The following is a 13,562-nucleotide window of genomic DNA, read 5'->3' as shown; positions in this document are numbered from 1 at the left end:
TAGAGGATACATGAATCAGCAAAATATTTATATTACAATAATCCAACAACATTGAAAAGAGAATAGGACAAAGAAAATGGAAATACGAGAAGCTAAGAGAGAAAGAGAAGAAGGCTAAGTAGAAAAGCACTTCTAATAGGATAATTATTGTGCAGCCAAATGATGGTTATTTATACTTGAAATTGCATGTAAATTTGTAGTGCATGGCAAGAAGGTGACTAATCAAGTTTGCCACTTGGCATTTGTAGTGCATGGCAAGAAGGTGGCTAATCAAGTTTGCCACTTGGCATAGCCTTTTAGAAGGCTAAGACACTTGTCTTTAAAATATTGCCACAAGTTTAACTTCTATACTTTAGATAATGTGAATTTCTTTTACATAGTCATGTCTACTAAAAAAGATAAATGTTCACGAAAGTGGGACTGACAACATGAAAAATATGATAGGTTACCTACTACTGGTTTGACAGAAAATAGTATCTTTGAACTCTATACAACAATAACAACAATAACATATCACGTATTATTCCCTGTGAGGTCTGGGGAGGGTAGTGTGTATGCAAACCTTACCCCTACCTTGTGAGGATAGAAAGGTTGTTTCCAATAGATCCTCGGCTCAGGAAAGCATAAGCACCACATTAATACAAATATAGACAAGAAGGGACAGTACCAAAAAGCTATATAAAACCAAAATAAAAATAACAAGACAGTAAGATGATCAACAATGAAAGAAAATAACGGTTAATCATAAAAACCTACTACCAACAGAAAGCGAGACTGCGTGCCAATACTATTATGAACACTCTAGACTACCTACTGTACTATCCTAATCTTCGACCTCCATACCTTCCTGTCAAGGGTCATGTCCTCGGTCAGCTGAAGATGCGCCATGTCTTGCCTAATCACCTCATACCTCTTCACTGGGGCGTCTGTGCTTCTCCTCCTCACATGACCAAACCACCTAAGTAGCCATTCCCGCATCTTGTCCTCAATAGGGGCCATATCCACCCTGTCGCGAATAACCTCATTTCTGATCCTATCTAACCTAGTGTGCCCGCACATCCATCTCAACATCCTCATCTCTGCTACCTTCATCTTCCAGACATGAGCAATCTTGACTGGCCAACACTTAGCCCCATACAACATCATTGGTCTAACCACCACTCTTTAGAACTTACACTTAAGTTTCGGTGGCACTTTCTTGCCATATAAAATACCGGAAGCAAGTCTCCATTTCATCCGTCCCGCCCCAATACGAGGGATGAGATCTTCATCAATCTCCCCACCCTCCTGAATAATAGACCCAAGGTACTTAAAACTCCCTCTCCTAGGGATGACCTGCGAGTCCAGCCTCACCTCCCCTTCCCCTCCTTGAGTCTCGCCATTGAATTTACATGCCAAGTATTCTGTCTTGGTCCTACTCAACTTGAAACCTTTAGATTCCAGGATCTGCCTCCATACATCTAATTGCGTGTTCACACCGTATCGCGTCTCGTCAATCAATACAATATCATCTGCAAATAGCATGCACCATGGAACCTTCCCTTGGAAGTGGCGCGTCAGAACATCCATCACCAGAGCAAACAAAAAAGGGCTGAGTGCCGGCCCCTGATGCACCCCCATCATAATCGGAAAATGGTCCGAGTCCCCCCCTCCCCACCTTCCTCACTCGGGTCTTTACTCCATCATACATGTCCTTAATCAACCTAACGTAAGCAACCGGTACACCTCTAGCCTCCAAACATCTCCACAAAACCTCCATCGGAAATTCAACGCTATATTTGTTTTAAGATTTTACTGAATATATACAAATTATAAAATTTAAAACCCAATAACTCCAAAACGCTAAAAACCAAAATACATAAACTTCAAATTCTAGACCTACAACAAGTTAAAATATAACAATCTAAAAATTTCTTGCACTACTTTGCTTGTAAATTAAATCCAAAAGAAGATAGCAACAGTGTTTTGTGCTAGAACCCATCATATTTCCCTATCAACATAGCGGCACAATAACTGCAGTTGGCAGCCCCGATTGAATAATTGATTTTGTCAAAAGCCTCATTATTGTTTTGTCTGTTCCATTTTGACGACCAATTAATGTTGTCAACTGCATCTGCATTTTGATGACCAAATAAGTATTCACATCCACCTGTCCCCAACCTATCAAATATCCTCTCAGAACACATACACACACGCGGAAAAAAAAAGGTGGAGCTAGATTACGTGGTGCGAATTCGGTCGAATTCAATCACTTTTATTTAAATATTATATTTGTATTAGAGAATTTATTATATATATATATATATATATATATTTATTTATATTTTATTGAGAACCCAGTAATTAGGACGAGTTATGAGTTTCATAACAAATTCAGAATTCATAGACTTCAAATTCTGGTTGTCTCCTCAATGCGAAGAAGGGTGAATTTCAGAGAGGATCGCATTAGCCAAAGCTCTGAATCCGAGAATGAGTTGGCACTTGGCATCACTTCAATTGATTTTTTAGCATTTTTCTTGTGGTCCGTGATATTTGATTTTTTCTCAGATATCAAGAAAAAATTAACATTTTTTTTCCAAAGTTGCCCTTGGAGTAAAAAGCCTAAGAATATTTGTTATATTTTCAATGAACAAATTAAGGTTAATACGGTCATTTTTATTGTTAATTAATGCTAAAATGTGAATTCCTTAATATGTGCGAAAACAACCAAAAAAATAATTAAAATGAACCTGAGGGAGTACCAAAATAGATTTCGCCTCGCAATCTAGCTCGGTTGGGACACCCTTTGAAAAGTCAAGTGCATGACCAAAGGTCGAAATCCATCCCTCTTTTCCAAAAACTAAGGCGGGTCACCTACACTATAACATATAAAAAAATATTTGTTTGATATACTATAAGTATATATAACCATGCAACATAATGATCAATGAGTATTAAATGTTAGGTACTCCATTTTAAAAAGTATGGGTGTTAAAAATCGATCCGAAGCCGAAAACCGAACCGAACCGAAGCTTAATGGCTTATTGGTAACGGCTTAACGGCTTAACGGACGGAGAACGGATTGAATTTTTTTTATTAACGGCTTATCGGTTTGGGGGCAGATTATTCAATTTTCTTAACGAATAATCCGTTAACCCGTTAAGAATATAAATATATATATATATATTTTTATTTATATATATTAAATATAAAAAACTAAAACCTTTGAAAATTATTAACAAAACCAAAAGGCGTTTGTTCTGCTTTTGTTCTCACTTCTCACTTCTCAGTGTTCTGTCTCTTAACAAATAAGGTAACAAACCCTAACGCTTAAACCAGCAGCCATCGCCCACCGGCCAACAGTCCTCATTGTCGTCGACTTCCACCAGCCACCGGTCTCCCTCTCGCCGTCTCGTCTTTCCCTCTCGCGATTCGCGGCTTCTTATCTTCTTATCCAGGTACTCTTACTTAAGAACACGATTTTTTGTTTTTTGCTGGGACTTTAAAGAGGGGTATTTCTCACAAATTTCAACTACAGTAGAGGTGCAATCTGAGGCAACTCAAGTAGTTGAAGAAGTTATTGTTGATTTTGATAATTTTAAGGTTTTTTTTTCGTCTTCGTTTCTCTGTTCTTATGTTTTGTACGATGCAAATTAATCGTATTTGGTTATTAAATTACTAGGATGTTTACAACTTCAGTTTGGTTTAACTTTAGGTTTAACTTGAGCAGGTAATAACTTCAGTTTGGTTTAACTTTAGGTTTAATCTAAAATTACTAAAACAATGTTTTACACAATAACGAGAAGCCTATACAATTTTGAAATTTTCCTGTTTGTGAAGTAATTTTTGTAATTCATATCAGATTATCGTGGCTGGTGGAAGTCGACATCTAATATAGTAATTTATATCAGATTATAAAGAATAAAGACATATATATTAGATATGTTGGATTTATATTAGATATGATGGTGTAATTCATATCAGATTATAGAGAAGTGTTGATTAATAGACTAGAATCACTAGATCAGGAAACATGATCCTTCCTTATTGAAACTCTATTCTTCTGCTTCGTTAGGCAATGTCTTGTTTCAGTATTGAATCTTTATTCCTTTATTATATCTTCAGATGTTTTATGGGGCTTGTTTCAGTATTATTTCTTCCTTTGTTATAAATGTGTTCCACTTATAAATGTGTTCCACTTTAATAACCAAATACGATTAGTTTACAAATTGATATTTTTATTCTCACTCCTTTCTTTTGTTGTTGCAGTGACTCATACATGGCTGAAAATATACAAAGTGATAAGGTGATGATGGGTGAAAGTGGGGCTTCTAATTCAAATGCAACAAGTCAAGATCAAACAACGGAGTCAAATATAACCAAAAAAAGAAGAAAAAGGTCTGTTGTGTGGGATCATTTTACAGAAATTATTACTTCTGAAGGGAGTACAAAAGCAAAGTGTGACTATTGCTTTATTAAGTATGTATTTAAGACCAAAGACGGTACGTCGACACTTCTTTCTCATATGCTTAAGTGTCCTAAACGCCCTGCTATTATTGATAAAAAAACAATCAAATTTAGGCTTTCAATCTGCTCCGGGGGGTAGTCAGGGTGACGTAGCTGTTGTTACTTGAAAATTTGAACAAGAAGAATGTAGGAAGGCATTATGTCGTATGGTAATAGTTGATGAGCTTCCTTTTAGCTTTGTTGAGAAAGAAGGTTTTAGAGACTTTATGAAAGTGGCACAACCTTATTTTCGGATCCGTTCCCGTAGTATTGTAACTAGGGATTGTTTTGATCTTTTTAATGGAAGAAAAGCAAAAGTTGAAGAGGTTTTTTATAGAAACAAAACAAAGAGTATGTATTACCACTGATACCTGGACTTCTATACAAAGAATCAACTACATGTGTATCACTACCCATTGGATTGATAGTGAATGGAATATGCATAAGAGAATAATTAATCTTTGTCCTATTGTTAGTCATAAAGGCGAATATGGCAAACGGTATTGGTAGGTGCTTACGTGAGTGGGGGATAAATAAGATCTCCACTGTCACAGTTGATAATGCAAGCTCGAATGATGTGACAGTAAAAGAATTATCTAAGCAATTAACAAAAAATGGAACTAATTTGATGAATGGTACTCACCTTCACGTGAGATGTATGGCTCACATCATGAATCTTGTGGTCCAGGATGGTTTAAAAGAATCTTTAGTGTCTATTGAACGTGTTAGGCATGCTGTGAGATATGTTAGGCAGTCTCCTGCGAGGTTGAAGAGGTTTCAAGAATGTTTTGATGCTGAACAACTCAATTCTAAGAAAACTTTATGCTTAGATGTTCCAACTAGATGGAATTCCACCTACTTGATGTTGCGCAGGGCTGTTGAATTTGAAAGTGCATTTTCACATTATGCTTCTAGTGAAATTGGATTGAGACATTATCTTGAGCATTCTTATATTGATGTTGGAATTCCTACAGGTGAACTTTTGAGTAGTGATTGGGAGAATGTAAAAAGAATTAAAAAGTTTCTTGAAATCTTCTATCTTCTTACTTTGAAGATATCTGGATCACGTTATGTTACATCGAATATTCATTTTCTTGAAATTTGCGCAGTTGCTGTCTATTTGAAGCAATTGATAGCAAATGAAGATGTAGTTTTAAGTGAAATGGCAAAGAATATGAAAGAAAAGTTTGATAAGTATTGGGGTGATCCAGGAAAAATGAACAAGATAATTTTTATCTCATGTATTTTGGATCCACTTTACAAGATCAAATCAGTTGGCTTTGCACTTGTAAAGATGTTTGGTGTAGATCCGGGGGCAACTATACAAGCAGAAGTGACGAAGTACATGACTTCATTATTCATTGAGTATGTAAAGTCCAGCTCAAAAGGTGTTATGCTTGCTTCATCTTCAGATTGTTCTTCATTGGACACTTCGACTTCCGGACTTTCTAGCAGTCAAGCAAGCACCCAAAATATAGGACTTTTAGAATCACTCATGCAAGATATAAAAAAATATAAAAGTGGGAATTGAGGTGTTGATACTAGAACAGAGTTAGATAAATATTTAGGTGAAGAAACTGAGGATACCACTAAAGAATTTGATGTTCTTCTTTGGTGGAAATTGAACTCGGCTTGATTTCCTATTCTTGCGGAGATGGCTCGTGATGTATTAGCTGTTCCGGTTTCATGTGTGGCATCCGAATGTGCGTTTAGTACGGGAGGACGTCTTCTTGATCCATTTAGGAGTTCATTAACTCCTAAATTGGTGCAAGCTCTAGTGTGTCTTCAAGATTGGCTTCGAAATGAAAAATTAAAACAACCCATTAGTGTTGAGGAAGATCTTGATAAAATCGAGCAGCTTGAACAAGGTAATAATATTGTTACTATATTTGTTGTATATAGTGTTGTTGATATGCTTCTATTTATCACACGACTCATTATTTTAATTTTTTTTTCCAGATTTAGCCAGCAATAGAAAAGACCCTTCCGTAATTGATGTGTAGTGTTAATGTATTTGGTAAGATTATTCATCAGCAATTCTTTTTCTGAAACTCTTCACTTCTGTGCTTTACATTTCCATTAGTCAGCTGTGCTGGTTTTGGTCAGAAAGATTTGTTGCAAACAGCACAAAAAGTCTAATTCGGAAGAACCATTTTGGTTATCTAACTGAAATGCAATATCTGGTTAAAGCTTCTTCACTTCTGTGATTTGCATTTTCTATTAGTCAGCTGGGCATGTACTTGGTAGACTAATTTCTAGAATGTCAATTCTAGAGTTATAAATGAACACTTGCCGTTTGTGCCTGACACGCTTTTGCTTCTTAATGGTTTTTGTGATGTAGGAGGACCTTTTGGAGTTGCAAGACGAGAAGCTTGCTTCAACTATGAGAAAACACCAACAACGGGCATTCTGCACTGTCTATTAACACTGTCTTTTGACTTTCTTTATTTGTTTAGCATTCTGCAGTAGTGTTTTCTGAGTTTTATCCAACACTGTTTACTATTAATACTTTGTATTGTTGTGGACTTGTTTATTAGCTTTGCAAGAACAAAGAAAAACAATCCATACAACTGACTTCTAACAAAGATTCAGTTTTTCAATACATATTATAGCCGAAGAAGTCAGTAGAAGGGGAGATATTTAGTGAATATGTATGTTAGGCCGATAAACCGCCCGATAAGAGCTAAACCGATACCAATCCGCCTGATATCTTATCGGGTGGCTAACGGATTAATACATTTAAAAGTCGATAACTGTTAAGCCAAACCGTTAAGAGTAAAAAGCCGCCCAATCCGCCCGATAAGCAGCCATATTGAAAAGAATACCGCAATAGCTAATGTCCTCTCAGATTACAGCTAATGTTTTTAGGCCCCGTTTGTCTATAATTTTTTTTCAAAAAATGTGTTTGTTCACGAAATTTTGAAAGTTTTTAGAAAATTTTTGAAACTGAGTTTTTCAAAAAATCAATTTTTCTCTTTCTCCACTCACAAAACTGCAATATTTTTTGTAAAGTGAAATGCATGTTCAAACATAATTTCAAATTCCAAGTACTATTTTTCAACTTAACTCCAATTTCTACGTTCTTTTTGTTGCAAAAAGTACAATTTTTATGTCCAAACGCTTACTTATATATCCATATCCAAAAACAGAAATAAAAATTGATAGACAACTTGCAGGAAGAAGTAAGAAAAATAAAGGCTTTTCCACTTTTACAGCAAAACTTCTTAAATGATGTTAGGTGTATCAGTAAACTAATCTTGATAATGTAATATATTGACTGAAATCTTTTTCTGACACCCAATTTATAACATAAAAGCGACAGATCACCTGTACTATTATTATCAATTTTTTTGGGTCCTTTTTTCTTCCTTTTGTGTGTTTCCTTTTTAATACTATTTTTCTTTTCTTTTTTTCATCCGGTGTCCGATACTCACATTGAAGCCCGACTATATTCGAATTCGCGCCGGGTAGGGAGCCATTCGGGGGTAAGCATTCTCTACCAAGATTTTATCCATACCCAGAGCCCGTACCCGTGACCTCTGGTTAAGGGAGGAACAGCCCCATCCGCTGCATCACATCCGTTAGAGGTCTGTTTTAATACTATCTCGTGTCCATCATATCGGTCTTTTAAAACTTAGTTCCTAATTAGAGGCCTTAAGTTTAATAGAGTTGACTAAAGTCAATATCTTGGGGGTAAAAGGACTTGGAATCATAATTTAAAAATTCATATATATTCACTCGTATGATGATTTTAAACTTGTACATATATCTGGATTAGGAGCCGAGGGACTGGGGTGCGATTCAGCACTATTGCATGAAAATTAGAAGGATACAGTTCATAAATTTGACTTGAGAGTTGACTTTGTGTTGCAACACTTTTATTCGTGTTTTCAGCCTTTGGACAAGTCCGTATAGAGTATTTTAACTTGTTGAAATTGTTTAGAGGTGACCGAGGGGCTAGAATGAGTTTCGGACGTGTTAGATACCTCTTAAGTTGAATGTTTAATAGTCTTAAATTATAAGAGTATTTGTCTGAAATATCATTTATCTTTCTCTAAATATGTCACTTAAAAACATTTTATTAATTGGAGTAGTATGAGTATATCTGAAGAATAATAATAAATACTTCGTATTTTTCAAAAAAGTCAAGTAAGCGTCCTGGACATATATTATTTGCAGATAATATTTTTAAATCAACTTTTATTTTTCAATTTTGTCTATTATTTTCAACTTCAACTTGAAATAAGGAATCTGAAATCAAAAAAATTGTTCGAAGAGTATTTCAAGTGACATAATAATTTTCACTCACAAAACTTCAATTTTTTTTCTTCAAATGAAATATAATGTGAGCATGCCATACCCAACCATATAGAAGGGTACTTTTTAATTCTTGGGAGGGGGGGGGGGGGGGGGGTAGGGGGGTAGGAGGGGTGGGGTTGGGGGTTGGTGGGATGTGGGAGTGGGGGTACCTTCCCAAGTTACCTATATATAATGGTACATACTCAACTAGTGTATTACACTTAAATCTCTTAAAAGATGGCAACTTGCAATGGAAATGGAGCTGCAAAATTTTCCTCCAAATTGCAAGTTGAAGCAATCCAAACTGTGATACCAATGAAGATAACCAATCCACGGTTATCGAGGCGAATCGCGGTATCCGAAAATTTTTGCTCGGGCGATTTGCAAAGGCGATTTCACATGGTGTTGTACTATAACAAAGCATCAGAGGCGGATTCAGGATGGATAGTCGCGGGTTGGTTTAAAGAGTCATTAGGAATGGCAATAGTTGAAAGTCCATTACTTGGTGGAAGATTAAGGAAATTAGAGGATAATAATGATTTGGAATTGGTTTCAAATGATTCTGGTGTTAGATTGGTTGAGGCTAATGCTGAAATAAATATGGCTGATTTTATTGATCTCAAAAACAAGGAAAATGTTGAAACTGAGCTTGTTTTCTGGGAAGATATTCATGAAACAAGTCCTCAGTTTTCTCCCCTTTTCTATGTCCAGGTAAGTTCAATTATATACTTAATATTGATTACACTCTTGTTAATATATTTCACAAGAATTTTGTCCATTTATTTTATTTATAATTGTGGTGCTCGGGTTAATTTATTTGTAACTGGACTAATTTTATGGTATACTTGTTAGTCTGTTATTTTCTACCAGTACAAATATCCGTAACTTTATCTATTAAGGCTTTGAACATATGAGAAGAGATTAAATCACCTAGTGTTTAGACAATATAAAGAATTTTTGCACTATCAACATACTTTAACCTATTGTAATAAGTAATTTACCTCATTTTTCCCGTTACTAATTTTGCGTTTTATGGACAATTTCTTGTAGTTACTTTTGAGATAATCTAATATTATAAGAATTCTTTTACATTATTTGTGTATTTTAACCTATTGCAGTAGACAACTCATCTTATATTGTATCTTCATAAACCTATTTTTTGTTTTAAAAAAATTACCTATAATTAATGCATATGCATGGTCTGAGCCAAAATTATTGATTCCGATGATTCAAAACCTATAACTTTGTGCACTACATTCACCTCTAACTTTTCCAATAATAATAGTGTCACACAAAATTATTAAGGGCCCGTTTGGCTAAAAATATTTTTTTTACTTTTTTGTGGAATCAGCGTTTGGTCATGAAAATTTCAATTTCACTTGAAGTTGAATTTAAGAATTCTTTGAAATTTTGATAAAATTCAAAAAGCTATTTTTCAAAATTTACTTCAAACCACTCACAAAAATTCAAAAACAGCTTTGAATTGTATTCATGTCCAAACACAACTCTAATTTTCAAGTACCAGTTTCACTTATTTTTTTCTTCTTCTGGAATTTCACTATTCTTATGTCCAAGCTATTTTAACCTTTGAAATAACTATTTTTCAGGTGACAAATTTCAAGTGTGGAGGATACTCAATTGGGATAAGTTGCAGCCTTTTTATAGCAGATCCTTTTGTCATGACAAGTTTCTTGAAAAACTGGTCCAAAATTCACAACAACTTGATCTCACAAATTGATGCACCAAAAATTCCAGCATTTTATACTCCAAATTTAAGAAAAGTTGGTTTTTTACCTACTATATCTACTAGCTTAACCACAAGAAATCAAACCACTCAAACTTTAATTTTCAAAATTCCCAAAAACCCCTTGAATTTAAACAAAAATATCCTCAAAAATCTTGCATCAAAATGTATTGGAGAAACAGAAGAAAATATTGGTAAAAATTTGTCTTCAAAATTCACTTTGTTTGTCAAAGAGATTACTAATTCTGAGAATGTAATTAAGGTGGAAACTTGTATTAGAGAGGAGATAATTAAGGAGGAATGTGGATTAATATCTAAAAATGGTGGATTAATTTTAGCAAGTTGGGATGATTTGGGAGGTGATAAAGTGAGTTTTAATGAAGGAAATAAGGCTGTTAATATTTCATGTTGGATTATTAATGCAGAAAATCAAGATCTTGTGATGATTACTCCATTTCCTGATGAAGATAGCTCTCAACTAAACATTATAATTACAGTTACTAATTAGATTCTTATAATTGATTCCAATTTATTTGGGACTGAAGCGTTATTATTAATGCGAATCAAATTCTGAGAAATGTTGAAAAAGATAGTACTCATTTTTCCCGCCCTAGCCCCCACCAAGAAAAAAGAAAGGAAAGAAAAGAGAAATCTGTTTTTTTTGGCTCTTATTATTTTGGGTTTTTGGGGGTTTCTCTTTAGTAGTTGTTTTAAGGAAATTGGTTGTACTATGTTATTTATCAAATATTTTGTTATATTCTTCGAAATGAATACTTCCTTTTTGATTGTTTTTGGGAGTCCAAGATTTTGTTTATCTCAAGAAGAATATAGCTGTCAAGACCACTAGATAAATGGGTTCCTATAACATTAGTACTCCTCAATAGGCTCGATTGGTACGAGGGATAAAGGATAATTAATCTTGAAATTAAATTTAAGATAAGTTTATCTCACGTTTGGTTGGGATAAAATCATGGTATAACTAATCCTGGAATTAATTATTCCGGGATTGTAGTATTACTTTTGTCCTTATGGGAGGATAGGATAATAATTCCGGGATAATTAGTTCCAAAATAGTTAATCCTATAATAACTTATTTCCCAACCAAACGACCCCTAAGTTCACAATTTTGTAAAGAGTTTAATTTAAGTGCACGAATTATTTAACGGAAATCTTACATAAATGTTCCAAATAAGTCATAACTTACCAACCTCTAGTCATTAATCATAGACTTACCAAAACTAGCCTAGCACATATACAAATTGAAAACTCAAATAAATAAAGTTCTTACTCTTCAAGAATCACATGCAAAGATCTCCTTCCATATTTTTAAGCGTGATCAGCAGCATTAGATGCAAGACGGAAAGAAAATTCATGGATGAGGTAGCAAACAAGGTGATGAAATAAAAAAAAACTACAAGATTCCAAAAATCTAAGCAAAAAGGAATTTTGTTCACTGGATATGTTTGAAATTCATTGAAAACATATAGATGAGTCAATATACAAAATTTGAGGAAGATTGAAGGTAATTTGGACTGATTTGGTATCAAAATTCTTAGTTAAAATCGAGTTCAAAAAATACTTCTGCGACACATGTATCACACACACAGAGGTATACATGGATATACATATGTTACACATATGATACATATGTGATACACATATTATTTTTTTCATGTTCATCGTTTAATTCGAATTTTTAATCTAAACCACATCAAAACTTCACCAAATCATCCCAAAATTGAGATTCATGCCCCTAAAGATATAACCAATCTATTCTAATAAGACTCATTTAAAAAAAGCAAAAATTTGACCTTCTTTGGCTACAAATACTAATCGGCTAATATTAGTAATATTTTATGAATTGACCAATTTTTATAATAAGCTACTTATAAATGGACATACCTGGTATTTAACCAATCACGGGTTACTGATAATCGCAAGAATATATAAAAGAGAATAATTTGAATAGCCAGAATATAATTGAATAAAGCAAGTAAACCAAAGTATATTCAAATGATTTTTTGTGTCCTTACAACTGATCATATATCTCCTTTTTATAGGTACCTTTGAGAATATACGTTTTGCTCGAATCATAATGAGGCTATTATGAGTAATTAAAGACATTGAATGCTACGTTACACAATCGTTACATTCAAAATATATTCTCTAACGTATTCAGCATTTAATGCTCTTTAAATGCCGTGTCTGCACTCTTTTCTATTGTCAGATTCATTTCTTCTGATTCTCGGATATAAATGACTTAAATAGGTACGGGCACCGTGTTACTTGTCTGATGTTCCGTGCCTCTTCCTCTTTCTTTGCTCGTATCTGTTGTAACTCCTGACTCGTGGCTAATTGCGATTCTTTGACCATTTGACTAATCCACGTGTCTTGACACGTCACCTTTATATATAAATATAATTTTCCCCAATACAGATAGTCCCCCCACTTTCTATTTATTCATGAGTTGAATATTTGGGAAGTGTATTTCATTAAAAGAGAATTTTTGTCACCATTAATGCTCTGACAAAATTGACGCTTCAATTGTCACTTCCATTTAATACGTTACACACGTGTCACCCTCTTATTGGTTTTACAATTTTGCAGCACTTTCTTGGGCTTTCTTTTCGGCTTTCCTATTCACGAAGTGTCAGTTATCATTATTATGGCCCTTCCTTCATTGTACTTTTCCCTTTTTCCGGTTACCCATCAGTATAAATATAACTTCTTTACTTGTCTTTTACCGCATAAAGCGTATCGAACACTTTAATTCTTCAAATCTCTATTCATTTCTTCTTCACTTCAATCTTCTTCATCATGACTTCACCAAACCCTAACCGTAGGAGAACCCCTATTTTGGATAACTTCCCCAATGCCCCTATTAGGCATAGAATAGGGGGTCGACTCCGTAGCTTGGGGTCTGCTCGCGGTGGTAGCTCATCCACGCCTTCTCCTAGTTCTGGTCCCTCTTCGAGAACTTGGGGTTCCTTTTCTCAAAGGTCTTCTTCTAGGAACAAAGAACCTTCTGAGCCCT

General features: G+C 34.5%; 2 protein-coding genes across 2 annotated transcripts; both read left to right on the top strand.

Annotated features, from left to right (window-relative positions):
• Positions 1–4,975: 4,975 nt before the first annotated feature.
• LOC109216561 (zinc finger BED domain-containing protein RICESLEEPER 2-like) lies at positions 4,976–6,016 on the top strand. The gene has a single exon (XM_019380724.1). It carries the CDS (start codon positions 4,976–4,978, stop codon positions 6,014–6,016), a length of 1,041 nt encoding a protein of 346 aa, XP_019236269.1.
• A 2,988-nt stretch (positions 6,017–9,004) lies between these two features.
• On the top strand, positions 9,005–11,315 carry LOC109216564 (protein ECERIFERUM 1-like). The gene is made up of 2 exons (XM_019380727.1): positions 9,005–9,495; positions 10,392–11,315. The coding sequence occupies exons 1-2, from the start codon at positions 9,022–9,024 to the stop codon at positions 11,034–11,036; spliced, it is 1,119 nt and encodes a 372-aa protein (XP_019236272.1). The 5' UTR covers positions 9,005–9,021; the 3' UTR covers positions 11,037–11,315.
• Positions 11,316–13,562: the final 2,247 nt, after the last annotated feature.

This window comes from Nicotiana attenuata, unplaced genomic scaffold (assembly GCF_001879085.1).
Source record: "Nicotiana attenuata strain UT unplaced genomic scaffold, NIATTr2, whole genome shotgun sequence".
Classification (NCBI taxonomy): Eukaryota; Viridiplantae; Streptophyta; class Magnoliopsida; order Solanales; family Solanaceae; genus Nicotiana; species Nicotiana attenuata.
This window is presented reverse-complemented; position numbering and strand designations above follow the sequence as displayed.

Coding starts and splice junctions, on each gene's coding strand:
- LOC109216561 (XM_019380724.1), top strand. CDS start 4,976: ATGGCAAACGGTATTGGTAGGTGCTTACGTGAGTGGGGGATAAATAAG.
- LOC109216564 (XM_019380727.1), top strand. CDS start 9,022: ATGGCAACTTGCAATGGAAATGGAGCTGCAAAATTTTCCTCCAAATTG. Junction 9,496..10,391: donor CTCCCCTTTTCTATGTCCAG/GTAAGTTCAATT, acceptor ACTATTTTTCAG/GTGACAAATTTCAAGTGTGG.